The sequence below is a fragment of the Thunnus maccoyii genome, chromosome 16 (assembly GCF_910596095.1).
Source record: "Thunnus maccoyii chromosome 16, fThuMac1.1, whole genome shotgun sequence".
Classification (NCBI taxonomy): domain Eukaryota; kingdom Metazoa; phylum Chordata; class Actinopteri; order Scombriformes; family Scombridae; genus Thunnus; species Thunnus maccoyii.
The window spans coordinates 3,217,528-3,243,645 of record NC_056548.1 but is presented as its reverse complement, the minus strand read 5'-3'; the positions used below and the strand labels follow the sequence as shown (position 1 = coordinate 3,243,645).

Genomic DNA, 26,118 nt, shown 5'->3' with positions numbered 1-26,118 from the left:
TTTGTCCAAGATGGTTATCCACACTTCTAGCACTGATGAATGGAAATGTAACTTATAATAGCTACTTTTATCACTTTTGAATGATATGTGTGTTAAGAGAGATATATCATGCACATTTCTAGGTCTAATTTTATATTCTGGGGCTCTACTGGAATATCTTTGTATGATTTACAGTAAAAAAACAAAAAAAGTTTTAGCTCCTGTACCTAACAAAAGTAGTAAGATTTTACTTCTTTTTCTTGTTTTTTACTCAAAATGTCAATTTCTAAAATACATCTGTACACATTGTGGCACGAATCCGATCTAAAACATATAAATGGTCAACGTGAACAACCTCAGCAACAAAGATTACAGAATGGACATCTGTTTATGGATATGTGCATCAAGCTGATGTCATCTTGTTTAAAAAAAAAAAACATTGGAAACATTGTCTTACAACTGTTGGAACTTTGATTACGTTTAACATCCGACATCATAATATAGATAACAGAAAACCCCCCCAAAAGCTTAACACGTCCCCTTTTAATACCAGATTTTTATGATGATTAGCCAGCAATTTTCACACCTTTTACGCCTGACATTAACATGTAATCTTGATATCCTACCTGGATTAAGAAAAACATTTGTTGGTGTAAATGAAGGTAAAACACATTGTGATTGGAAGACAATCGGATCAGGACTGGAGGAAGCCTCGCATTATGATCAGATCTCAACCAGGTGGAAATACAAGTACAATGTGGACACATTCTTCAGAAAGGTCAGTTGAAAGGTCACCTAACTCTACCTCTTCCTGCTAGCATAAGCAAGTGCTTCCTTGCAAAAAAAATGATATAAAGATGAAAATTTCATGGTACTGCTTCCCTTAACCTGGGACGTACAATGTTTCTCTCCAAATCCGCCAATCCTGCCTAACTAATTTGCATTTTGAGATGATTTTTAATCCCAGGTGGGAATGCAAAGACCTGGAGATCGGATGTGATTATCCAGATCTAGAAACAGAACATATGAGAGACATTTCTTTACCTGGAGACAGGCAACTCTGGCATCAAAATCCCCATATATCTTCTTTGTTATTACAACTAGAGGGATAAATGAATGTACAATATGATCTCAGCATTATTGTTTCACCTCTGCATCCAATATACAGTATATCCTCATCAAAATGAAAAAAAAGTCCAGGATATGAAAACTAGCAAAGTACATTTCAAGCGATGTACCTTTGACACAAACTACATGCTACTGTACATTCTACTACATAACATGTAGTAGACTAATTACACTGCAGGATTGGTTGACTTAACAACACACCACACCATTGCTTTGGTATGAAAGGTCAGAAGTAGATGGGAGAGAGATGAGTGCTTCTTCAGAAGCGACAGCTCCAACAATCGTAAACGTAAAGAGCTGTTATGGATAGACGAGAGAGAACAAGACATTGGAGGTGTGGCAATATTTTTGCTACTTAAAGTTCAACATATTGGTGATGTATGTTGTAAATCTCGCTGAAGGTCTGTGCCAACAAAGGCATGAAATACGACAAACTTAGTTTATCACCTGAAGAATTATCCAGTAACACATGCAGAGTGCAAGCACCAAAAAACACCAGCAATTAAACCGACCCGCAACGCCAAGCAACAACACACATCATCTGCTTCTTCCAGAGTTGTTCCTTACCAAAAGATAAATAATTAAGACATCACGTTGCTTTATTTATGGCAAGACACATGAATATACTGTGCATGGATTGATTCTGATATTTCCATTTTGCCAAGCTCCTTCTTCCACATATTTAATCAATCACTTCGTTTTTATCCATTCTTCCCATCTCCTTTTTTCTATTCTACTTTTTATCTCTTTATCATTCATCCCTTCACCCACCAATTCTTCCCTTAGATTTTAAAAAGCTAGCACTCTCACCCATATCAACGCTATCCTTCTTTTTGCATCCCTCTATCTGTCATTCTTCTATCACTTCATCCTCTTGTCTTTTCATCCTCCCATCCAACCAGCGTCCAATTCGTTATTTGATATTTAAGTCATTCAGCACACACATTCAACTCCACCTCTCCAGTTTTTCTCCTTCCCTCCATCTCTCCATGTTAACAAGCAGAGTGTTAATATCCCACCCCCGACTGTATGACTGCAGCTCCCTCCCGGCTCTGTCAGCTCAGCCGGCTGTGGCGGTGGCAACATGCACGCCACGCAGAAAGGTCAGCCTGGATTAGATCTATCTGAGCCATCGCGGCGCCTGCAAACGCACACTGTGAGCTCCCCGGGCTCCTCCGTGACAGCAGGTGGCTTCAGGACCCGCGGGGGGTTCCTCCCTGCCTGACTCCAACACCTATCCCCCCGTCAACACACACACATACACACCACCACCACCTCTGCTGACACTTCAGGGAGCATCAGCACAACTCGTCATGAGAATGTTACATCATTTTTTTTGCTGCTGTTGTTTTACAGCTGTAGCCCGACTACTTCTGTTTGTTGATGTTACTTCTGACCTGTATGTGTCTCTATGTAGGTGTTGCTGTTCTTATGATGTAAGAAACCCTTGTATCTCCAAAATGTCAACAGGAACAAAGAGAAAAGTTCTTAAACCTTGAAGGAAAATTCTGTTTTTGTACAACTTGTAGGTCTTGTAGGCGACATTTTGCTACCTACTCAGTTGCTGAGATCTGTAGATGAGGCAGATGGTGTGTTTATATGCAATTGTACCACCTCTAAAATTCACCTTGTGTTCTGTTTAAAGTCAGTGGAAAGACGAAATTAAAAGCAAACTGTGCGACCTGACGCAAAGACACATCTGCACAAGTTCAAAATGTTTCAACTGGAGTGAAAAACCTGCGCTTACGAAGAGGAGAGGTAGAAGCAGAGAGAACTGGAGTTTCTGGTGAAGACACAGACACACTCTCACAAACGGTCGGTGCGTCTGTTGCTAGCTAGCTTACGGCTTACGTATGTACAGTCAATATATCAGGCTGTTTGGGGTACAAACTGTACAAATGGCCAAACAGTCAAATTCACCACTTTCTGTCTGAACAGACCTTTAGAATAACACAAGCAGTCAGCTCAACGGCCAAGAGACGCACTGTAAAAAAATGCCACGGACAAATGTTGGATTCTTTACTGAGCTGGAACACAAACTGGTCAATCTTGAAATTAATAAAACAGTTGATTAATTGTTTAAACCAGCAATAAGTGATGTTTTGTTCGCTTGTTTTCAGCAGAAATAAGTTGATAGATGAACTTTTTAGCAAACAGTTGCTTATTTCCACATCCAGCAGTTACGGAGCAACATTATCATTCATTTGGAGTCGTGTTTCTGTCCACCTGGTGAATGTAAATCCAATATTCACTCTCTTTTAGCTCTGTTTCTGCTCTCTACCAGCTCCTGAGGGAAATATCTGGCTCTTTAGCTGCTAAATGCTCCACTATGTTCACCAGCTAGTCTACAGCTAACTGTGTCTGTTTGCGGTTTGGTACTGAGCAGGTAGTGGCTTTTTAGAGCTTTTTCTCACTGAAAATGACGTTATGAGAGCGCTGAGAGTGAACCAAAACAGTAAAGTTGCAGCCGGACAGATAAACAATGAGCTGAAAGTCACTATAAAGCTCAGTAAAGCCAAGGGGAGCTGCACAGTTGCTGACACATTACACACTGTCAGCTCATTTGTTACAGATTATAGCTATTATTTAAGAAATAATCAACAGAAAAATGGAAGTGAAATAAATAAATAATAGAAACCAAAATAATACAATTTAAAGTAATTATATGGCCCCAGCTGTGACTACCAAAATCACAATCTAAGCAATGAAGATGTTGAGTAAAATATTACCATACTACAGTAACGATTTCCAAAAATAAGGCAAGTTTTGTATTTAAAGTAAAGTAAAAAAAAATCTTCACACTGTCAGAAAGATGAGGAAACTTCTCCAAAATGAGGTGATTTCACAATTGGAGAGTTGACACTTAGGACTTAGAAATGACTTGTATGGTCCTCACAAGTCATGAATATGTATGTGTTTGTGTTTCTGTGCTTGTTTGTACGTGAGTTGGCAGCACCTGCGTGTCACCAGCTTGGCACGGCTCGGCAGTGTCTTCAAACCGGCATTAAAATACAACTAAAAATACTTCCCGCCTGCTTCAGCCATCAGAGACAGCAACGGGGGGAATTCAGTCTGCAATGAGCCTATAATAATCTCTGCTATTTTCCTTCACACTGCACCTTAAGCCGCCCACACACTGTCCTCAGTCAGCATCCATCCATTCTTCCAGCCTGCTAATACGGGAAAGCAGCAACAAAAACGTCAATTTAGTAAAGAGGGGAAGAGAGACTCGGGCTGTATCCTCTTTAGTGGCTGGAAATTTACGTGCCATTGATTTCCTCTCAGCCTGTCTCCCCCCTGCTCTCTGCTGTCTGCCGTTTTAAAGGACAGAAACAGAAAACTCCACCCAGCAGGATCTCATTGAATCCATCAGCGACAGGCAGTGAGAGGCCAAAGGAGGAGAGACACCTGAGACAACACACAGCGCCACTCCAGAAACCTACTGGAGGATCCACAATACCGTACACCATTCGATCTGAAGGAGGGAAGAGAGTCAGCAGGAGAGCAGACACAAACACACACACACAACAACACGCTGGGAAAGAGGTTTCAAACTGAATGTTAAGCTGAGACTTATGGGCTCGATATTGGCCTTGAATAAATTTAAATATTTCAGCCGGTGATGTCAAGTTTCAGCCTGACCACAGCTACATAAAAACAGTCTGCAGCCCTGCTATGAAATGTTACTTTCTTGGCAGACTTTATATATTCATTCAATATTGTTTTCTGTTTTTTTTCTTAAAGGATGTAATCTATCCCAAGAGGGCCATTATGTCTTTAAATCCTTCACAGCCTGTTAAATAATGTTCCACATTATAATTTACCCATATATATTTACTATTATTACATCAGAGCCATGAGAATTACTGATTTCAGGCTGGCTGGAAGTTGCTCATTAAAAAAATATATCAGGACTTGACAAACATTTTTCAGGGCAACTAGTGTGAGCTCAAATCATATTAAACTGCAGGTAACCATAGCAACAATACTCCTATATTTTCACAACCCTACAAGTTAACTCTCACCCGTGAAACTAATTAAACCGGGGATTAAACTGACTCTAAACGAAACGGATGAAATTCAAACACAACTAACCTTTTCTCTCTGGTAAGTGGACGTGATATCCCAGTGTAGAAAGTAAAGAAGTGCTGGAAACAGCGTTCTTTGCCTCCATCTCTTGTATTACATGAAGAAAAACAACTAGGCCTGCAGCTAACAGTTATTAATAGCCACGCTAGCGGCATCAGGATGTTGATGTCTGTCAGCCCACCACTTCTGCGTTCATGTACCCCTCAGGGTGAAGTGTAATAATCATAGACTGTATATAAAGATGGACATAGTGGTGTTACGTCAACCATTGTGCTGTGTCTCAAATCACATACTTCTGTACTTACACTTAACATTTTGAGTGCATAAGTGCGTTCACACTGAGAAGTATGGAAAAATGCAGTGCACTGTGAGTACCCGGATGGTGCACTCAAAACAGTCAAAAAGTTGAGTGTGGAACTATGGACACTTCTCGCCCTCAATGGTCGCCACCTTGGCTACGTAGCGGAAGGGGAGGGACCACTTTTCAAACTGGAAATGGCGACCGGGTATGTTGTAATTACAGTGAACATCGCCACATTATACAAATGTAAGTTATACATGTGTTTTTAGCACTAAGTACCACTATACTGTTGTCGGATATAAGCCATCAGTATGTTTTTGTATGTTAATTTAGCAGTCTGTAATGATTTGGTAGCACGAATGCTAATGCTAGCTAATGCTAATTTGTGATCGTCATTTCCGGTAAGTGCACAACGGCCGTGTTTGATTTGAGACAACACTACCCCAGAGTTGTGGCTTGATGGTTGACACCATCTTTTCAGTTTGTAGCCAGGACCTTCCAAATAAGAAGTGTAGGGTGTTGCTTTCACGCTCTGGAAACACGCCCCGCTACCTCAGACCGAAGCTAACACTAGCTTACTGGAAACATCGAGCTAAATTATGCTAACAGGGCAGGTATCATAATCAAGTAACATTAAACTTTGTGAAATATTGTGACAAAACTCTGCGAATCCCGGAGTCAGGGAGAGCGGCAGGTGAGCCAACTGTCAATCACAGCTGTCAACAGCAGACATCAAAGCTGTTATAAGTTTTCAAATCTTATTAACAGAGCAATTATTTCCAAAATGACCACCAGCACACTTATTAGAGGGCCTGAATTTAGAGATTGAGACCAAAATGTCTTGTTGAAAAAAAGTATTTCTAGAGAGAAGTTGAGTTTTTTTTTGTTTGTTTGTTTTTTTAAATGGGAGTCAGTTGGAGCATCTAGCAGCCATCTGTGGCATTTTAAGGGACTTCCACAGTGGCTTCAGCCTCAAGCTGTGGTAGTTGCCTCTTAGTAATAACATAAGGGATCCTGACGTTTCATCGACTACCAGAGTTAGAGTGAAATGCGTCCAGTACTTTGGTTTATAGCAAATACCTGTAAATCTAATGACAATCCCATCATTCTCAGCTGTACTTTGTTAATGTTAATGCTAATGCTAGATGCACTGTATGATATTGTTGAGACTTTTGGATCTGTACCATTAAAAAACATTGGAGTTTTAGTGCGCCATGTTGATCTAAATGGTCTTTCAGACAAGAATAAACTGCTGAAGGAGGTGTGGAATATTTATTGGCATGAAAAAGCAATAGATGTTGAAAAATGTGCGGCAGGCAGCTTAAATAGGCTACTGCTTTTATTATTATTACTGGCCTTCAAAAACTCATGTGATTAATACCCTGCTTGGCAGACACACATGTACACACAAAAACAATAATGCATCCACAAACACATGCCCACAATGTGTTTTTCCACAAATGTTGTCTGATATAAATACACACCCACACAAAAAGCACAGGACTACATGAATACAACATTAGTGGATATCATCTGTTCATTTTTCATTTTACATCCAATAGATTGGCCCATCCACTCAGGCTGAGCTCTAATAAATTCAGTGGGAAATCAAGCGGAAAATCACCTTTAATGGATTTCAGGCCTTATTGATATAAATCCTTGATATTTGACGGGTGTAAATGGCCGTGAAAAGTACTCTAAAGAGGCCTGATCCCACATGGAACATCAGCCAGAAATCAAACAACAGATTCACAATCTAAAAACTCTCATTCCCTAAGGCAGATTCATTTAATTGTTTTTTTCCTCAGACACCAACATTGCTGTTGAAGTGAAAGCTTCTGCAAAAACATAGATTTCTCTACAACGCTTGAAGTCTCCTCCCAATATTTCTAAAGTCAAACAGCTGATGAACCATTATTTCATCTCACAGGTCAGGAAACCATCCTAAATATCAGCTCTTGTTCTTGTGCCTGATGAGACCCACTTTAGAAAATCATAACCGCAATCCCAACATCATTATACTTAGTCAGTTCTACATGCTGGCAGATTTAACCTGTTAAGTGACACTGCCCCACCCATGGGACACTTCAGCCTTGGTGGCATTATTTTTAAGATCACTTACCCTCGTTCTGACATTTTGGTTGTAAAATATAAAGATTTACCTTTTGAGACCAAGACCAAGGTTGTGACTGTAATCAAAAGAGTTGAAATTGAAGAACAGTTACCTTCTTATCTTGGGTTCATTATTTTCAGGCTTGTGCATGAAAATGGGGTGTCTGGTAAGAGGTTAAGTACATCGTAATGACCTTAGAGCAATCAGGGTATTGACTTTTAAAGAATTTCAATAATTAATTCTAAACAATTACAGCCAGGCCTGTTGACCAGTGAACAGTTTTTTTTTAGACACAATTACTGTCTTTGTCAGGCCAAATGCCATTCAACTGCACATATCTTAGCCAAAATAACAAAAAAAACAAGTTCAATTACCTTGTTAAAAATCCTTAAAACAACATCTTCTCCTTCTCCCTCAGTGGAAAATCTATGAGTATGTAAATATTGTTTCATTTCAAAAGTTTAACTGCTGGACACAAGCTGTCTCCTACTTCACTGAAGTCCATTCTTCTATATAACAAGTTTATAAGATGCATACCGGAACACACTTGGCTCCAAAAAGGTTATGATGTCACAAACTGGCATCAGAATTAGAATTATGTCCGAGTGGTTATATGGGAGTGTATGACAGTAACTGCATGTAGGGAAGTGAAGTCAGTTCCATGCAGCTATTTCAGCATTGTGTCAGTGGTTTGAGGAACGGGAGGGTTATCCTTGTGTTGTAGTGTAAAGGTGATACTCTCCATGCCTGAAAGGTTGATCCACTTCTAGTCTAGCAAGTTGCATGTATGCATGAATGAGATGTGAAGAAAGCGCCTTTCTTTCAGCACATACAATAGTCTTCAGTATATGAACACACAAGCATACACAAGCTAAGAATCTCGCAATCCAGCAAGTAATTTTCCTGGAAACAGGATATCAATCCTCACTATTCAACCCTGCTCATTGCCCATTGAACACTTTCACCTCTAAACTCTTGCTGTGTCTCAAATCGCATACTTCTGTACTTACACTTCACATTTTGAGTGCATAAGTGCATTCACACTGAGAAGTATGGGAAAATGCAGTGCACTGTGAGTACCTGGATGGTGCACTCAAAACGGTCAAAAAGTTGAGTGTGGAACTATGGACACTTTGGCTACATAGTGGAAGGGGAGGGACCACTTTTCAAACTGGAAATGGCGGCCAGGTACGTTGTAACTACGGTGAACATCGCCACATTATACAAATGTAAGTTGTACATGTGTTTTTTCAGCACTAAGCACCACTATACTGTTGTCAGATATAAGCCATCAGTATGTTGTTTGGGTTAATTTAGCAGTCTGTAATGATTTGGTAGCGCGAACGATAACGCGAATGCTAACGCTAGCTAATGCTAATTTGTGATCATCATTTCCGGTAAGTGCACAACAGCTGTGTTTGATTTGAGACAACACTACCCTGTAAAAATTTGCGCACCACGCTAGTAAGTACATAATGTACACAGTGTACTACATGAAAGTGTACTAACAGAAGTATGCGATTTAAGACACAGCTTCTGTCTCCCAGAAATTATGTTTTTATACAGCTAAATTACAACAAGTCAAGTAAACACAATACTGCCTGAGTTACACTTTCTGCCAACATGGGAAAATGGTCAGTGACAGTGTATTTTTTCTGCAGTTACTTGCATCACAACATCTGTATTAACACTGAATATAAAACCAAGATCTTTTACTAACCTTAAACCAAAGTGCTTTCATTGCTTAAACCTAAACACATACGGGACTCAGGACAAAAACCTCAGTTTCTGGTTTCAACTTCCTGTATTTTGCAAACCATCCCGACCATCCAACCACTCACACCTGGAAAAGATATCCAAAATCTACAACCATACCTCATCCACATTCTCAAAGGCGTTGATGATGTCATAGGGCAGGCAGGACAGCAGGTCGATGACGAACCAGGTCTTCAGGTAGTTCATGCGGATGAGCTTGGGGTCAGAGATCACCTCGCCGCCGGGCCCCACGAAGGTGGTGTGGAAGTTGAGGACGATGTCCACCAGGAAGATGACGTCCACCACGCTGTCCAGCACCAGCCACACGATGTTGTTCTGCTTGGTCTTGAAGGAGACGTTGTAGGGCACCATGATGGCCGTGTAGAAGGTGAGGATGAGGATGACCCAGTCCCAGGTTGTCTTGAAGGTGCAGTAGTGAAGGATTATATGCGGGGGCGTCTTAGGGGCCTCCTGCTTGTACTGCGGGAGAATGTCGGAGTTGAGCTGCAAAACCTGGAGATCAGACGGAGCAAGAAAACCTTTACTAAATGAAACTCTTTATTTTAGCCTGAGTGCACTTATCTTCCAAGAGTTAATTAATCAATACCCAATAAAACACACAAACACACTATAAATGTACAATATACACATTAAGAAACCATTCATTGGCAAATTTATTGTACAAATCAGTGTCATGTGGGCTCTTAAACTGTCCACCAACCTGCTTGACACCAGCTGTCAAGTCAGTATCGTCATTTAAATGTTTACTTAAAATGCCGACTGTAATAGTTTCACCTCTGTGTAACTCTGTGTTTGATCCTGACAACGTTTGAACCTCACTTACTCTCTCATGTTTACCTTCATCTGATCTTATTTCAAGTATTTTTTTATGCTTCTTTTAATGTGTCATCTCTCACTTGTGCTTATTATTTCTCTATTAAGTTTTTTTCTGTATAGAATTTAGCAAACTCCGCTCACTCCCATCTGAGCGCTGACTCCAGTTTGACCCTGATTTATTCATTAATCTACATGAACCTTCACAGTCGTATATCAAGAGAAGTTTGAGCACTCGTGTCAGTGATATGTTGAACTCTCAATTACATTTGTAACAGACACCTGAGGAAGAGAATTACGCATTTCTACAGTTCTGTTTCTCCATCTAATTGTAATCTAACTGTGAACAGGCAGGAGAGCAAAGATTGAATTACTGAAATAGATCAATAATTACCCTCATTGTATGCTGTATGTGTGTGTGTCGGGGGGGGCGAAAAGGGGTCAAATAGTGCAAGACAAGTATATTAAAATTTGTGATGTTTCCTCTCCAGTTTTCATCTGTATTCATCTCTTCTGTTGCTCCGTAAAGCCTCTCAGTGACAAAACTGCATTTGGCTTGAAATGAGACACAGACAGAAGAGGGTTGAAATGAGAAAAAGAAAATCAGATGCGAAGGAGGGAAGTTGACCAAGAGGAGAGAAGAAAAAAAAAAACAAAAAAAAAACCAGTCATTATATTTTGCAGTCTGGTGATAACCCGCTGAGCTCGGCCTCCTCTGCAGATCACAGACTACATTAAACAGCAGTTTGATTTCCTCTACGGGCCACACAAGGATCACACATCACATATTCAGCTCATTTTACACTAAACTGCTTATTATTCTGTTTGTATCCGTCTCTAACAGAGATTAACCGTGATATAGTCTACAGCCTCAGATATATAATACATGATTATACTTCCAAATATAACATGCTGATTTCAACACTTCCTACAATTCAACATATCCAAATATATTTAATATTAACAGCTGTAGTAACAATATTGATATCAATATCGCTGATACTGCTATCACAAAAACAATAAAAAACTATTCATCATTTGCCAGGTTTTAGCTGTGTCTGGAGCAAATTAGCTGTTGGGGTAACTCCGGTACACTAATATCGATGTTGTTAAATGTTAGTGTTGATTAATGTGCACTGTTCCCTATAAAGTAATGAAATAACTTATTACTGATATTGCTGTTATGACAGCTACTGCTGATACAAATAAGTTTGTACTGATGGTGATGATATTAAAATGTTGATAAACGCTGTGTCAATTATTTCTGCTACTGCAGTTATTACTGCTGCTGTACCACTCCTACAGCTAACACTAGTAAACAATATTAAAGCTAATAAAACTGCAAATACAGCTACATATTAATTTACAACTGCCAGTATTTCAAATACTGTGACTGCTCCAAGGGCACCACTACTACTAGCCTACTACTACGTCTACAACTATTCTTCTTCTACTATTACTACTACCCCGTCTACTACTGCTACAGCTTCTACTAGTTTGCTAATGTTACTACTATTACTTAAACTACAGCATGTTTTACTATTAATACTATTACTACTACTGTGCTACTACTGCTACCTCTTCGTCTGTTTTGGCTACCACTGTTAATGCTGCTACTACTACTAGTACTACTGCATGTATTACAACACTACTTGTACAACTACAGCTACTACCTGCTCCTGCCACCACAGCATATTAGCAGCATTAGCCTATTACAGCATACTGCTTCTGCTTACTTCTTAGCCTATATTTTACTTACATTTTACAAGTGACAATGCTAATACCACTGCGGATAATGCTACTGCTTCGACTGCTACTATTGTTTATGGTACAACTACTACAGTAGCCTACTGCTGCTACTACTTTACTGTTTCTACAGCTGTTACTACTCCAAGTGATACTATATTGCAATGGTAGCCTACTTGTACTACGTAGCCTCTACTTTTATAACTCCTGCCACTTCCACTATTGTATAATTGCTAGCTTGTGCTTCTATTTCTGCTGCTACTGCTGCTATTATTGCTACTACTCAAACTACTCCTTGTACTTTTACTACAACTGCTACTACGCTAGCCTATTCTACTACTACTACATCTACTCCTGCTTCTACTACCACAGCTGTATTACTACAGAACTTTTACCACTACTTATGCTATAATACAACTAGCATCATTACTACTACTACAACAATTATAATATGTCTGCATATTATACTACTACTGCTACTGGGACTAAATGATGTAACTACAGAAACATCACTTTGATAAAGACGTCCTGCTCTCCTGATGTTAGAAACATTCACAGTTAGCCTTGGTTAGCCTCATTCGTCCTCACAGTGGGACTCAGTCTGATGTTAAGTAACAAGGCGGGTCGGCAGAGCGGAGGATCAACAGCGAGCTTCATAATGTCAGAGCTCCATCTCATCTAATCCTAATCATCAGAGCTGCCAATCAAACAGCCTCTGGTCAGGAGCAGCACTGAGCTCAAAAGCGAGACTGCCAATTAGGAGCCCAGCGTCATTGTAGGGAGAAAAAAAAAAAAGAACAACTCTACTTATGTGACACTCAACAGCGTCCTTGACAGAAGATGCCAGCTGTGCCTTTCAAGCTGCAGAGCAGATGGATCACCTGCGATATCTATTGAGTTTGCTCAGGACATTATGTAACCCTCTGCTATCCAACGCCAGGCGGTTAAACTGATCCTGCCTTATTTCCATCGCTGCTTCTTCCTTCTTACCTCCCTCCCAACATTACTTCTTTCCTGCCTTTACATCCCTCTCTTCCTCCCGTCCGCATCTCTCTCTGGGTGCTTTTCATTTGGCTAAGTTATGCTTCCTCGCCTCTTCTCTTCTCCGTCCTCTGGCCGTGACCCGGAAACCAATCTCCCTCCTCCATCATCAAGGATCTTCCAATCCCTTAAGTGCATCTTAGACAAGGAAAGAGGAGGCTCCTGGAGGAGCTTAGAGCGAGGAACCACAGAAGTTTTTTTACTGGACAGCAACACCCTTTTCATCGAAATGTGTTTATTGATTGGTCAGCTGATCAGACGGGACAGTAAACAGTCAAGCTTTAATGTAATATTGATATACGTGATTGTAATACAACAGAACAGGAAAGCTACCAGCCAAACCTTAGATACTCTTCCACAGAAGCAAGGCTATTTGTCAACCCCAAAAGGGACACTACGCAGAGTAAACAAGGCCAAAATCTCACTCAAGAGTCAGAGTTCAGTTAGGCACAGGGGTAGAGGCCCTATTCACGAATGCCCGCCTACATGTGTCCAAACAATTTCTGATATATGTCATATTAACACCGTAACACAGTAAGAAATATCCTCCAGTTTCAGTCCAGGGGGCAGACACCCTCTCTACGTTTAAGAGTAGGCTTAAAACTTTCCTTTTTGATAAAGCTTATAGTTAGGGCCGACCAAGCTCGCTTTGGATCAGCCCCTAGTTATGCTGCTATACGCCTAGACTGCAGGGAGACTTCCCATGATGCACTGAGCTCCTCTCTCCTCCTCTTCCTCTCCATCCATTCATGTACCATTAATGCATGTTGGCTTCTTCCCCGGAGTTTTTGTGTTTTCTCATCTCACATGTTTTTATGGATCATGGTCGCGGACCACCTGCTGCTATGGTCCTGCTTGACGCCAAAGCCTGCTATTATTATTATTATTGTTATTCATATTTCTATTATTATTATTGTTGTTATTGTTATTATTGTTGTTGTTGTGTGTGTCTCTCTCCCCCCTCTCCCCCTCCCTCACCTACAGCCCGATCTGCTTGAGGTTTCTTCCCATTAAAGGGGATTTTTTTTTCCGCGCCGTTGTCGCCAAGTGCTGCTCATGAGGGAATGTTGGGTCTCTGTGAATTAAAGAGTACAGTCTAGACCTGCTCTGTGTGAAAAGTGCCCTGAGATTACTTCTGTTGTGATTTGACACTATATAAATAAAATCGACTCGACTTGACTTGAAATACAAAGTGAATAAATGATAAATCTTAATGTTTCATGTTGGTTTATTTTCACATCAACAGCAGCTTTTCATATTTATTCATAAAATAAAAATGATTGAATCATGAATCAATCATAAAAAAACGCTCTTTTTTCACTTTTTTTTTTTCTTCATAAGCCTTCTCTTTTCTTTCTTTTCCGTTTCAAGTACGTCTGCAGCTCCTTCAGGAAAATATGAGGCCACACAGCTGCGTGTCTCCTATCGTATCATCCTGTCTGTCCGTCTATCAGACTGTCACAAACTAAACGAGCATCACTTTATATTCTGCAGGCTACAGTTGTTTTTATTGCTCCTTTTACGTCAGTTCTGTTCTTTCAGTAATCAACGGATTTAAATCGTCTATTTGTGTCTTATTGTGTGACAGCCAGACGCTGCTATAGATCTATAATCAAATGATAAAACACTGGAGCAGCTTTCAGGTGTTTTTCTTCCAGCTATCAATATGTCCCTTGAAGAAATGTTTTTTAACACACTATAATGTAGTTTTAAGCTGATATAAGTTATATTTAAGTCTTCATCGAGAAATTATAATTGTTGAAAACACCGTACTTTAATGAACATGTAAAAATGTCTTTAAATCTGCTTATAAATACAATAACAGCAGGTTAAAAAGGACTAATTGTGGACATTTTAAGACATCATAGATTAAAGCTAAAAAGTTTGAAAAATTACAGATTATATATGAGAGTGTTGTTGTAAATGATGAATAAGGAAGAAGCTATGATAACGTTGGCACCTGCGCTACCATGCTGGTTCATTTTTATGGGAGCAGTCATTTTTGTATGCTGTCAAATTAATCGTTGTTTGTTAAAATCATGGTTTCAGCTTCTAATAGAAAGTGCAGTAGTGGAAGCTCATTTGTCTTCAAATTAAGATAGTAAACCCCAGGAACACCTTTCATTTTTTCCAGAAAGGCCAATTAAAGAAATGCTGAATGAGAGATTCTACTGAATTACAGAAGCTACCTCCTTAATTCATCAATTTCCTTTTATCGTCTTTTTCCTCCTTTCTCATTCCTTCCTCACTTTCTCTCCTCTCAGTCCTCGCCCTGTCCTCATCACCTTTACACCATCCTGGAAGTAACACTTTGCTAAAAACCCACCCAGCTCACTGCCTCGTGCGCTCAGCAGGGATGAAACTCCGGCTAATTTTGATTAAAGGTGACACACCTCATTCAAACATTCATGAATAAAACTCTGACAAAAGAAGACAAGTCCCCCATCCTTCCTGAAATCCATTTTCTAAATTTCTACCAGTCACAATCATTCAGAGTGCCCACAGCACCCTGCCTTTGTCTCTCCACCCAACATGAAATATTAATGACACCCGCAGTCCACCAGAGCACAGCAGCGTTCCCGGGAAGAGAGAGAGCACCGCTCGCTGTGTCAAACAACTGCAGTTCCAGAGAAGTTGGCGTGTGAATGTGGGTGCAGGGAGGGCAGCGTAGATAGATTGGTCGAGGGTGTGGTTGTGTGTGACAAAGTATGTCTGCATGTCTGAGAGTTGTCCAAATGGAGACAAAAGCCATGTCCAGAATTAGGAAGAAGCTGATTTTTGGGTCAGTGGTTAAGGTTAGGGTTAGGGTTAGGCAAGCAGTGGTTATGGTTAAGAATAGGGTAAGTCTCCAGGAAATTAATGTAATGTCCCTAGAAGTGACCTACAACAATGTCTGTGTGTGTGTGTGTGTGTGTGTGTGTGTGTGTGTGTGTGTTGGGGAAGGGGGATTGCTTTAATGGTTTTAATGTAGTAGTAAATGTTTTATATAAAGGTTTATTTGCGCAGAAATAATGTAAAGAGCAGAGAGTTGCTACTATAGCACATTTGCAGTGCGTGTGTCTATAGAGGTTAGGTCCGTGTTGAGCTGTTAAAGGGGACATATCACGCTTTTCGTGATTTTCGGTTATTTTAATACTGTTATGATGTCGAATGTCTATGTTAAACATGGTCAAAAGTCCAAAATTTGAGGTGAACATATGTAAAATGCTCCCTGTAAGTCAAAAGTCAGGGCTTCAGCCTGCCTTGAATGTGACTACGATTGTTTTTTTTTATTATTGTAACCTCCGGAGCCAGCAGAAGTTGGCCTAAAAGGTGCTTCCTGAAGCTGACCAATCAGAACATAGTTGTCTCATCGGGAGGCGGGCCTTAAAGAGACAGGAGCTAAAACGGCCTGTTTAGGACAGAGGCTGAACTGAGGGGCTGCATAAAGGACAAGTATGAGATAACTAGTTTTCTGAACTGTAAATCATGCAAAAATATTCTATATAGACCTGGAAATGTGCAAGATATGTCCCCTTTAAAGGTCCCTTTTGGGCTGTCTGAGAAAAAAGTTGACAATGGTGAGAGTAATGTGGTGAAATCTATGGTCGTCAATCTAAAACTGTGCTCCTACATCTCACTGAGAGACACGTCCAACACTACTCTTCATCTCATCTCCTAGCAATTACAGTGATTTACACCTTAATTGTTTTCCCAGTTATGCTGCGATGAAGCAAATGTACTCGCTGCTTGGATTATGTTCACAGAAAACGTTCGAATGAAGAATGAAGCTCTACATCTGTAGTATACCACACTGAGTTCAGAGGGAGGAGGTTGGAGTAGAAGATGTTTACAAATGATCGTTGTCAAATTTTAATATCAAATGCTGAGGTAGATGCTTATTTATATTGTATGGAATATGGACAGTAAACCGCAGGAGGACCGCTCACCTTTTCAGGAAGACAGATGAGAGATTTAGTTGAAATTAAAATTAAAGACAGAGATGGTTTAATACCATTGATGATTGAAAATTTTATGGAATCAAACCTAACCCCATATTTGACATAATTTATGCTCTATTTACATGCACAGAGTAATATACACAGTAATTACCTCTCTACAGTATTAAACATTATATTGTAGTTTTTATTGGTTGTGGCACCTCAACCCCAAAGAGTCTGTCGTGTTTGTGTAAATACTTTTTCTTTTTGAGCTGACAGGAACTTGGAGCCTGAGATTGCCAACAAAGTTCCCCGGCCAAACTCAAACCAGGGCGCTCCATGTAAATAACAAGGTGTCCTGATTTATGGAAATATAATGAGGCCGTGGCAGAGAACGCCATGAGCGAAACAGCTTTCCTCTACCAAGTCTGTTATTTTCTACATCAGGACACCCCAGGGTGCAATTTTGTGCCATGGCAACTTATCACAGGCAAAAAGAGGAGTTGTGTTAACATGACCATCTTTTATTTGTTCATAATCAGTTTTACCTCGGGTCAGTTTCAACAGTGAGAGTTAACAGGAAATATGGTACAAAGCAAGAAGTACTTGTTGCTATTGGTTACCTCCAGGTTATAATACCGTACCAAATTTAGAACAAGTGCTTAAAAAGTGTATTTTCCATGGCTGTGACATAATGTACAGTATGAGATGTACTGTATGTGTTTACCTCTGCCAGTCTGGACTGCTTATGGCTGACTTCATGTTTGCCAATGGGTGCGAGCTGCTGCAGCGTGTTGCGGTTGTTAGTGAGCGCCCGTGTCAGCCGCGCAAACTTGGTCCATCCTGCAGGAAAGAGACAATAATCATCGGTTAAGTCACATTTTGAATTGAATTGTTCGCAAAAGTTAAGAGTGTGACTCCATGTTTGCCGCCATTATTGACACAATTACCCAGTTCAAGACACCAACAGAAAGATACTGGAGTGACAAAATATTCCCACAACTTCCACGTGCCACCAGAGGGCTGAAAGGAACAGTGGTTTTCTCAGTTGGTTGTTCATATTTATAGTAAACCAGACATGATGTGAACGCAGCATGAGCCCTGCTTTCTTGGCAAACAGCCACCCCGCTAAAAGCATCCTTGAACATAACTGAATCTCCACCAGCTGCAGGGTTTCTGCTCAGCAGCTGTCCGATGAGCTCTGAACAAAAGGGAGAATTTCTTCTTCAGGGATCAATATCACAGAAATCACTGAAAATGTAGCATATGTTCGTCTTATAAACATGAAAGCTAAGGGGAAAAGCTATGTCTGAAGGTACATTTTGAAGTTGGAAACAGTCAGCATAATTTTTTTCTTGGCAGTGTAGTTGCTGCTTTTAACACATGTGTACAGTATTCACTCCTTCATTATATGGGGACAGTTGGGGAGTACAACTGTATATGTAAAAAAAAAAGTTGTACAAAGATCCAGAGGGAGCTGCACAAGGCCTGCTAAATTAGCCGCTACTAGCATAACACACCCAAATCTGTATGCTGTGTCTCAAATCACATGCTTACTGTACTTACACTTAACATTTTGAGTGCATAAGTGCGTTCACACTGAGAAGTATGGAAAAATGCAGTGCACTGAGTGCACTCAAAATGGTCAAAATGTTGAGTGTGGAACTCTGGACAACTTCTCGCCCTCAATGGTCGCCATCTTGGCTACGTAGCGTTTCTCTCTGGTAAGTGGACGTGATATCCCAGTATAGAAAGTAAAGGAGTGCTGGACACAGCATTCTTTGCCTCCATCTCTTGTATTACATGAAGAAAAACAACTAGGCCTGCAGCTAACAGTTATTAATAGCCATGCTAGCGGCATCAGGATGGCGATGTCTGTCAGCCCACCACTTCCGCGTTCATGTACCCCTCAGGGTGAAGTGTAATAATCATAGACTGTATATAAAGATGGACATAGCGAGATGTTACGTCAACCATTGTGCTGTGTCTCAACTTGCACTACTTGTGTACTTACACTTAACATTTTGAGTGCATAAGTGCGTTCACACTGAGAGGTATGGAAAAATGCAGTCAAAAAGTTGAGTGTGGAACTATGGACACTTCTCACCCTCAATGGTCGCCATCTTGGCTACGTAGCGGAAGGGGAGGGACCACTTTTCAAACTGGAAATGGCGGCCGAGTACATTGTAACTACGGTGAACATCGCCACATTATCCAAATGTAAGTTATACATGTGTTTTTTTAACACTAAGCACCACTAAACTGTTGTCTCATATAAGCCATCAGTATGTTTTTTGGGTTAATTTAGCAGTCTGTAATGATTTGGTAGCACGAATGATAATGCTAATGCTAACGCTAGCTAATGCTAATTTGCGATCGTCATTTCTGGTAAGTGCACAACAGCTGTGTTTGATTTGAGACAACGCTACCCTGTAGAAATTCACACACTACGCCAGTAAGTACACAGTGTACTACATGAAAGTGTCCTAACAGAAGTATGTGATTTGAGACACAGCTGTACAGTCGAGTGAATCGAGTTGAGCTGCATCGTGGGTAATGTAGGCACCAGATTTTGACAAGGAAGGATAACTCATGGAAAGATGATATCTCTAGCACTGCTGCATTGATTTTAGAAATTAAATTGATTTAAAACTGTCCGTTGTGAGTCCAACAATGCTGCAGGAGTGCAAAGATAAATCAGTGAAGGACATGTTTAATGGAGCTATGTATCAAACTTTGTGTATATTTTATAATAGTGTTCCTTTCTTTAACTGTAACTTTTTTCCTTATGCATGACCTTTTTATTTTTCATCCCATATGCGTTTTATCATGCTGCTTTTGAAAAGAGTCCTATACATAAAGTTCATTATAAATGCAGTGAAAATGCATGACAAGCATTATGAAAAATGTGTGTTTCCTCCTTTCATCCACTCCTATTTTTATCCAAAATTGTTTTTTTTGTAGCAGCTTGTGATTCAAAGATAAGCTTCAATGTTCCTGTGTGTCATCTGGATGTCCATCTAAATAATGTAGACGTGTTCAGTAATGGTCATTTTCTTGTCACGGTGCAGGCTACACCACGACTGAATGAGTACAAACACTACTGCTCTAAAAATAAAATCAAATGTTTGAAAGGGCAAAGAGTAGCACAACAGAGGCACACCACGTACAGTAGTCACACATCGTGATCGACCCGACCCTTTGAAGGGACCATTACCAATAAAAAGTGGACTTTAAAATAGCTTTTAACCCTCGGGCCACCAGCCGCCTTTCACTCTCTGTTCAAATGGACGCAAATTCAGTCATTCACTTCTCTGTGCAATGGTGTGAAAGGAGCCAAACACAATAATGCGCTCTAAGACCCATCTAGGATGAAGTATCAACAGAATACCCAGTTTATTCTGAGCACTGAGTCTCAATCTCTCATTTTCCCTCGAAGAAATCTGTTGTAGTGGCTGAGTTTAACTAATTGTGCATCTTCAGTTTCAGAGCAGCTTCTTTTATATGATTTTCTATATGATAATACTCAACATTGGCTCTGGACCACCACAGATAATAAGCCTGGGTGCTCTCAGCCAAAATGGGGATTTTTCAATATCTTTCCTGGAGAAAAAATTGCTGCAGCAGCACTTGTGTAACTCACTATATATATATATATATTGTACAGTATATTGTTGGCTGTTGAAAGACATTGCAAACAGACATCTAAGCCAAAGAGATGACTGTCAATTAACTTCTTAAAGGGGAACTCCACTGATTTTACACATGTGCCGAGGAGCACTACTTCATATGTGTAAAAAGTAAAGCATTTACTAGCATAACATACCTGAATCTGTACAGTCAAGTGAAGTCGAGTTGCATTGTGGGTAATGTAGGAGGCCAGGTTTTGACAAGGAAGAAGAATGCGTGGGGGAAAAAAAAGATGCAGTTTTGAGGTATTGTTAGTTTACATGACTGTTTAAATGAGGTGATTCTACGTGTTTCTTCTATATTTTACATGAAAATTATGTTTTTTTTACCCCGCTGCTTGTCTCTGACAGATATATAGTCAAAAGTTAGTTTGAAGATTCTTATTTTGGATTGAAACATAAAATAAGATGGTTGACAAACTTTCAACCACATCTCACAATCTTCTTCAGCAGATCGAGTTTGCTCAGTTGCTATGGAGATAGCTCCGTTGTAGCCATGTGATCAAAGTATGTAACTTTTGGTGACTATATATGGTGGGAAGGGGACATCAGCTGATCTTTGACGTCAGATGTGAACAATCTGCTTGAGCTCCATTTGATGAGGAAGACCATAAAAGCACTAGCAAGTGTATCCTGAGTTATATTTTTTTTGTTTTTGTGGGTCTTGCGTGAAGTTCATAAAAATCTTAACTCTTCTTGTTTTACTCTTTACAATTTTAATGTTTATCTGTGACATGCAGTATAACAGCAGCATATGAGCTAACTCACTCACATCCATTAAACAGCAACATTTAGCTAAAGTTAGCTAACTTTAGACACCGGTTGTGCCTCACAAGACAGACTTTAGCTGTGGAAAGTCTAAAAGGTAAAGACTTTTTACAGCTGTGTGTAAAATGATGTTATTTATTGCATATAAATTCAACTTTTGATATGTATACATGTATGTATGTCTTGTGAAGCAGAATTCTGACTGCAGGACTTTTACTTGAAATAGAGTAGCTTTCCATTACTCCATTATTCCATTACTTTAACTTAAGCACAGGTCTTAAGTGCTTCTTTTATACTGCCTATAGTGCCTAGTGGAGGTTGCATAATTCACCATACAGTATGTATGCATTATAGAGTAGTGCCATACCCTAATGTGTTATAGAATAATAGCAAACTATTGGCATGGAAAGCAAGTAAATGTGTTTTTTTTTCAGACCCACATCCACTTTCATCATGAAGGCAAGTGGAGGAATTTGTCTTGGTGGCACTTATGTAAATAGCCTACAGCCTGACAGCTTACAGGCCTCCTATACATACTGTCACATGCGGACAAAAGGACCACACATACAGCACAAACGCAAACTGCAGGACAAGTAAATAAGAGGTCTTTTTAATGGTTAATAGTAATGCTCCGGCTACGGTTCGCCTCAAGAATGCAACACTGCATGATTTGTCAGACTGGAGCACAATAGAAGTGGGAATGGAGGGAGAAAAAAAGGGTAAAGGCTTGAGCTAAAAATAACAGGGGAGCAGAAGTGGTGCACGCACCACCAAAGTGAATTCTTAAATGAGATTTTGATCAGCTGTTCCACAGCAAGGACAGCCTGCACCCAACTACAGAACAAAATGATGCAGACATGCAGGACACCTAAACAGCATTGACATCTTACTTTAATATTTAGCAGTGCAGAGATGTTTGAGGTGGTTGTACAAACCATGCTTGGATATTAAAGGTGCAGCGTGTAGAATTTAGTAGCATCTAGCGGAACAGACTTGGCAGAAAATGGAATATATACCAACTGAAAATAAGAATAATTGTGTTTTCGTTACCTTAGAATGAGCCCTTTATATCTACATAGGGCGTGGGTTCTTTTCCACGGAGGCCGCCATGTTGCACCGCCATGTTTCTACAGTAGCCCAAAACAGAGAAACCAAGCACTGGCTCTAGAGAGGACCTTTCACATTTTTCACAAGTTTCATGGCCACCATAGGTTCTCCTACATGCTTGGGGTTCAGTTTGTTGCAATCTGCAACCTCACCACTAGGTGCCACTAAATCCTACACACTGGACCTTTAAAAGGAAAGGTGTGGTACTGTTGAAGAGGTCACATGAGCACAGATGTTTGTTTGAAATATCTCCACAGCACCTCTGAGGTCTCGATAGATTAAGATGGAACAAAAGGTTAATTTACATGTTTGTTGCTAAGAGATAAGAGTGTCCACTTCATTAAACAGAACTGTGCCATGAGCTCTACTGTTCTCACACTTAACCTGTTTGGTTTTGTTTCCTTTGTTGGTGACAGCTTTTTTTTCCGACCGATAATCTCTAACATAAACTTTTATCTATTCATGCTGATAACCAGCTGTTTATGTGTGAGCTTAATTTAACAAGTCACTAAACCATTTCTAAAGCTTTGAGTGTTCTCAGGAGCACAGTGGCCTCAATAATTGTGAAATGTTTTATACACTTGCCCTGATCTACGCCTCGCCATAATTTTATCGCAGACGTCTACAAAGAGTTCCTTGGACTTCATGAATTGGTTTTTGTCCTGACATGCAGTGTGAATTGTGAGACTTTTTATATACACAGGTGCGTGCCTTTTCTAAATTATGTCCAATTAGTTCAATTTGCCACAAGTGGACTTCAGTCAAGTTCTAGACACATCTCAAGGATAATTAAGTGTCACAGCAAAGGTCTGAGTAAGCTCTGAATATTTTTCAAAAATGAGAGTTTTCACTTTGTCATTATGGTTTATTGAGTTTAGACTGATGGGCAAAAATTAAATCTACAACACAAAGTGAAGGTGTCTGAATACTTTCTGGATCCACTGTAGGTTTACAACTATTGGTTTGTTTGTAAAAAGTCAGTGTGAACCATTCATGGACTGGAACATAAATTTAACAATGGATCTTTTTTGTGGTTAATACACAGGAAACTAAAGTATAGATGTGAACTCCGACTTAAAACTTAACCATAATTGGCACCTTTGCACCATAATGCCCCTTTAGTAGCCAAAAATGTTTTGGCCCAACAACAGTCAAAATCTGCCAAGCCTGGTTGCTGGACTAGTAGTCCATGAATAAAGTCCCAGACACGTTAAGGGTGTTTTCAAACCTATAGTTGGTTTGTTCTGAACCAAAATGCATCATTAAAAATCAGGTGAGAACGTTCTCTCCTCTTATTGGTCAGACTTGCGACCTTGTAGTTGGGCAGATGGAGGCGGGATCACGTTCCACCGCAGACAAAGCTCTCTAGCATTAGTTTGGGACTGGAACGAAACCACTTCCTCTAAAGGGTCTCTGTGCGGTTGTGTTGGTCTGAGTACGATTGCCGTGTTCAGATCTGCACAAATGAATCATACCAAGAAGGAAAACCAACCCAGTCCCATTCATCCCGTTCATCTAGGCTATAAACAATTCAGACTTAACAAAAGATTTATCAAAACTGTCTGGCACCTTTTTGTATCCTGATGTTCCTTTCCCACCTTTCTCCCCTCCCTCCTGTGTTCATAAAGTTCTTGTTTCGGTATTCATCACGCATCCTGATCAGCTGTCCTACCTAGAAATAATGTCTTCCTGGAGGCGGAGGTAACATCCATCTGTGATGCTTTTACAGACCGCTGACAAAGCAAACAGTAAACACTGCCACTCTGCAATAAGAAACAACATGATGTCCAACATTTTTTTTAAAGCAGTTCTGCTCTGCCATATTTTTAGCTTTCTATACTTACTGTTTTCCTACATTGATGTTTGCTGATGTGACTTTCTGTACCTGCTCTGTCACCAGCAGTCTCACCTTGATAAATCTCTGTGGTCTTTATGCCTGATGAAACAACTCACTACCAGCTGAACCAGTGACTCCACATGTGCACCAATAAATGTGATAGCAACAATACAGAATGTAGTACGCATTTAGTGGGTAAAAATTAAGAAGATACATGCTTGAAAGTAGAAAAAAAGAGGTTATATTACAGCAAATGGGTGCATGAACACACAGGATTACAGGATGCAGATATGTTTAAAATCCGTAATGTTATTTTAAGTTGAGGATGGACGTCGCCATCAGACTGGGATCTCTCTCCCACTCGGCTGATGCTGACGTGTTGTGGCGTGCCGAGTTGTGGGAGCAGCCAGCGACGAAGCTGAGGGCGAGTTTTGGTTGTGCAGCAAGAGTGAACTCAGCTGCCTGCCGACGCCTGCAGCAGCGAATCTCCCTTCCCTTTCAAACGGCCTCTCTCCCACCCCTCTAATCACCGGGCGGGTTAAACCGCAGCCAGTAGTACGCTGTTCTGAGACACAGCAGAGTCATCCTGCATCCACAACTGTGGCCTAAAACAAGCCGTATCATAGTAAAATACACCGTGGAGTACTGGTTGGCTTCAGTCTGGCTGCAGCTTGTCAGTCAATCCCCTGGTGGCAAAGTGCAGTGTTGTTGCCAAGGTGATTTAGTTTTTAAGAGGTCTGACCATTACTGGGTATAAGAATGTCTACAATAAAAAGCCATCTGTGTAATGGTGCAGTTAACTTTTCATTTCTGATTTTCATTCTGATTACTAGGTCAGAGTCTCCACAGGGGAAACTAAAACAGCTCAGTCAAAGCAATATTTGAATTTGTAAACTGACCACAAAATCATCAACATCTGTTTCTTGTCACCACATTTGAAATAAATTTGGTCTCCATTATATTCAAAGCAGAAATGCCATAAATAAAGTTATTATAACTAAGGTTCAGGAACAAGACCACATCCCTTTCTCTCACTGAATTCAATCACCTGGGCATACTTATATAGGCATGTCTAACCCCTTTCTCTCAAGACCCTCCCCGCCAAACCCCATTTTTCTCCCCTCTTAATGGGCGTCACGGTGGCTCAGTGGTTAGCACTTTTGCCTCACGACAAGAAGGTCTTGGGTTCAAACACTGGCCGTCCCAGTGTGGAGTTTGCATGTTCTCCCCGTGTTTGCGTGGGTTTCCGTCAGGTGCTCTGGTTTCCTCCCACCATCAAAGACATGCGCGTTAGGGTTAATACTTCCACATAAGTAATTCTTCTTGTCCTATTTTAGGAACCACAGGGGGATGATGAAGCAGAAAGCTCATCGAGACATGCCCCCCATCCTGAGTCTCAACCCCTGGGTTCCTAAACGCTCCAGCCTCATTGTGACTCCATTTGGTCCCCGGTCATCCCCATGCCATCGACCCCCTTCATCCCTCTCATCGAACCCCAATCAGCCCAACGTACAAGACCTCGACCAACCTTTGGCTCCCATTCATCCCCTGGCAATCGACCCCGAGTCAGCCCACTGTACACTATCCTCATCTGATCCTGAACCCAAATAAAACTACTTTTTATACTGTACAAATGGCGTGGTGTTTGTTAGTGAAATACACATAAATGTTGAGCAGGAGGCAGTATGTCCACCATTACAAAGTCACAAAGGTAGAAAGTCCACCATGATACAAGAAAACATAGATGGTAAAATCACCTGTGAAACAAGCTGATTTTGGCATTTTTCAGCCAAAGTGCATTTAGCTACTTT

The 26,118-nt window shown here is 40.4% G+C and overlaps 1 protein-coding gene across 1 annotated transcript in view; it reads right to left on the bottom strand.

Annotated features, from left to right (window-relative positions):
- The window catches only part of kcnh5b (potassium voltage-gated channel, subfamily H (eag-related), member 5b), a 184,509-nt gene that overhangs the window by 135,580 nt on the left and 22,811 nt on the right, over positions 1–26,118 (bottom strand). The window contains exons 5-6 of the mRNA XM_042387798.1: positions 17,634–17,749; positions 9,486–9,878 (exon numbers count right to left, since the gene is read on the bottom strand). Of these exons, the coding sequence (XP_042243732.1) occupies positions 9,486–9,878; positions 17,634–17,749 (509 nt within the window). The remainder of the gene's footprint in view (positions 1–9,485; positions 9,879–17,633; positions 17,750–26,118) is intronic.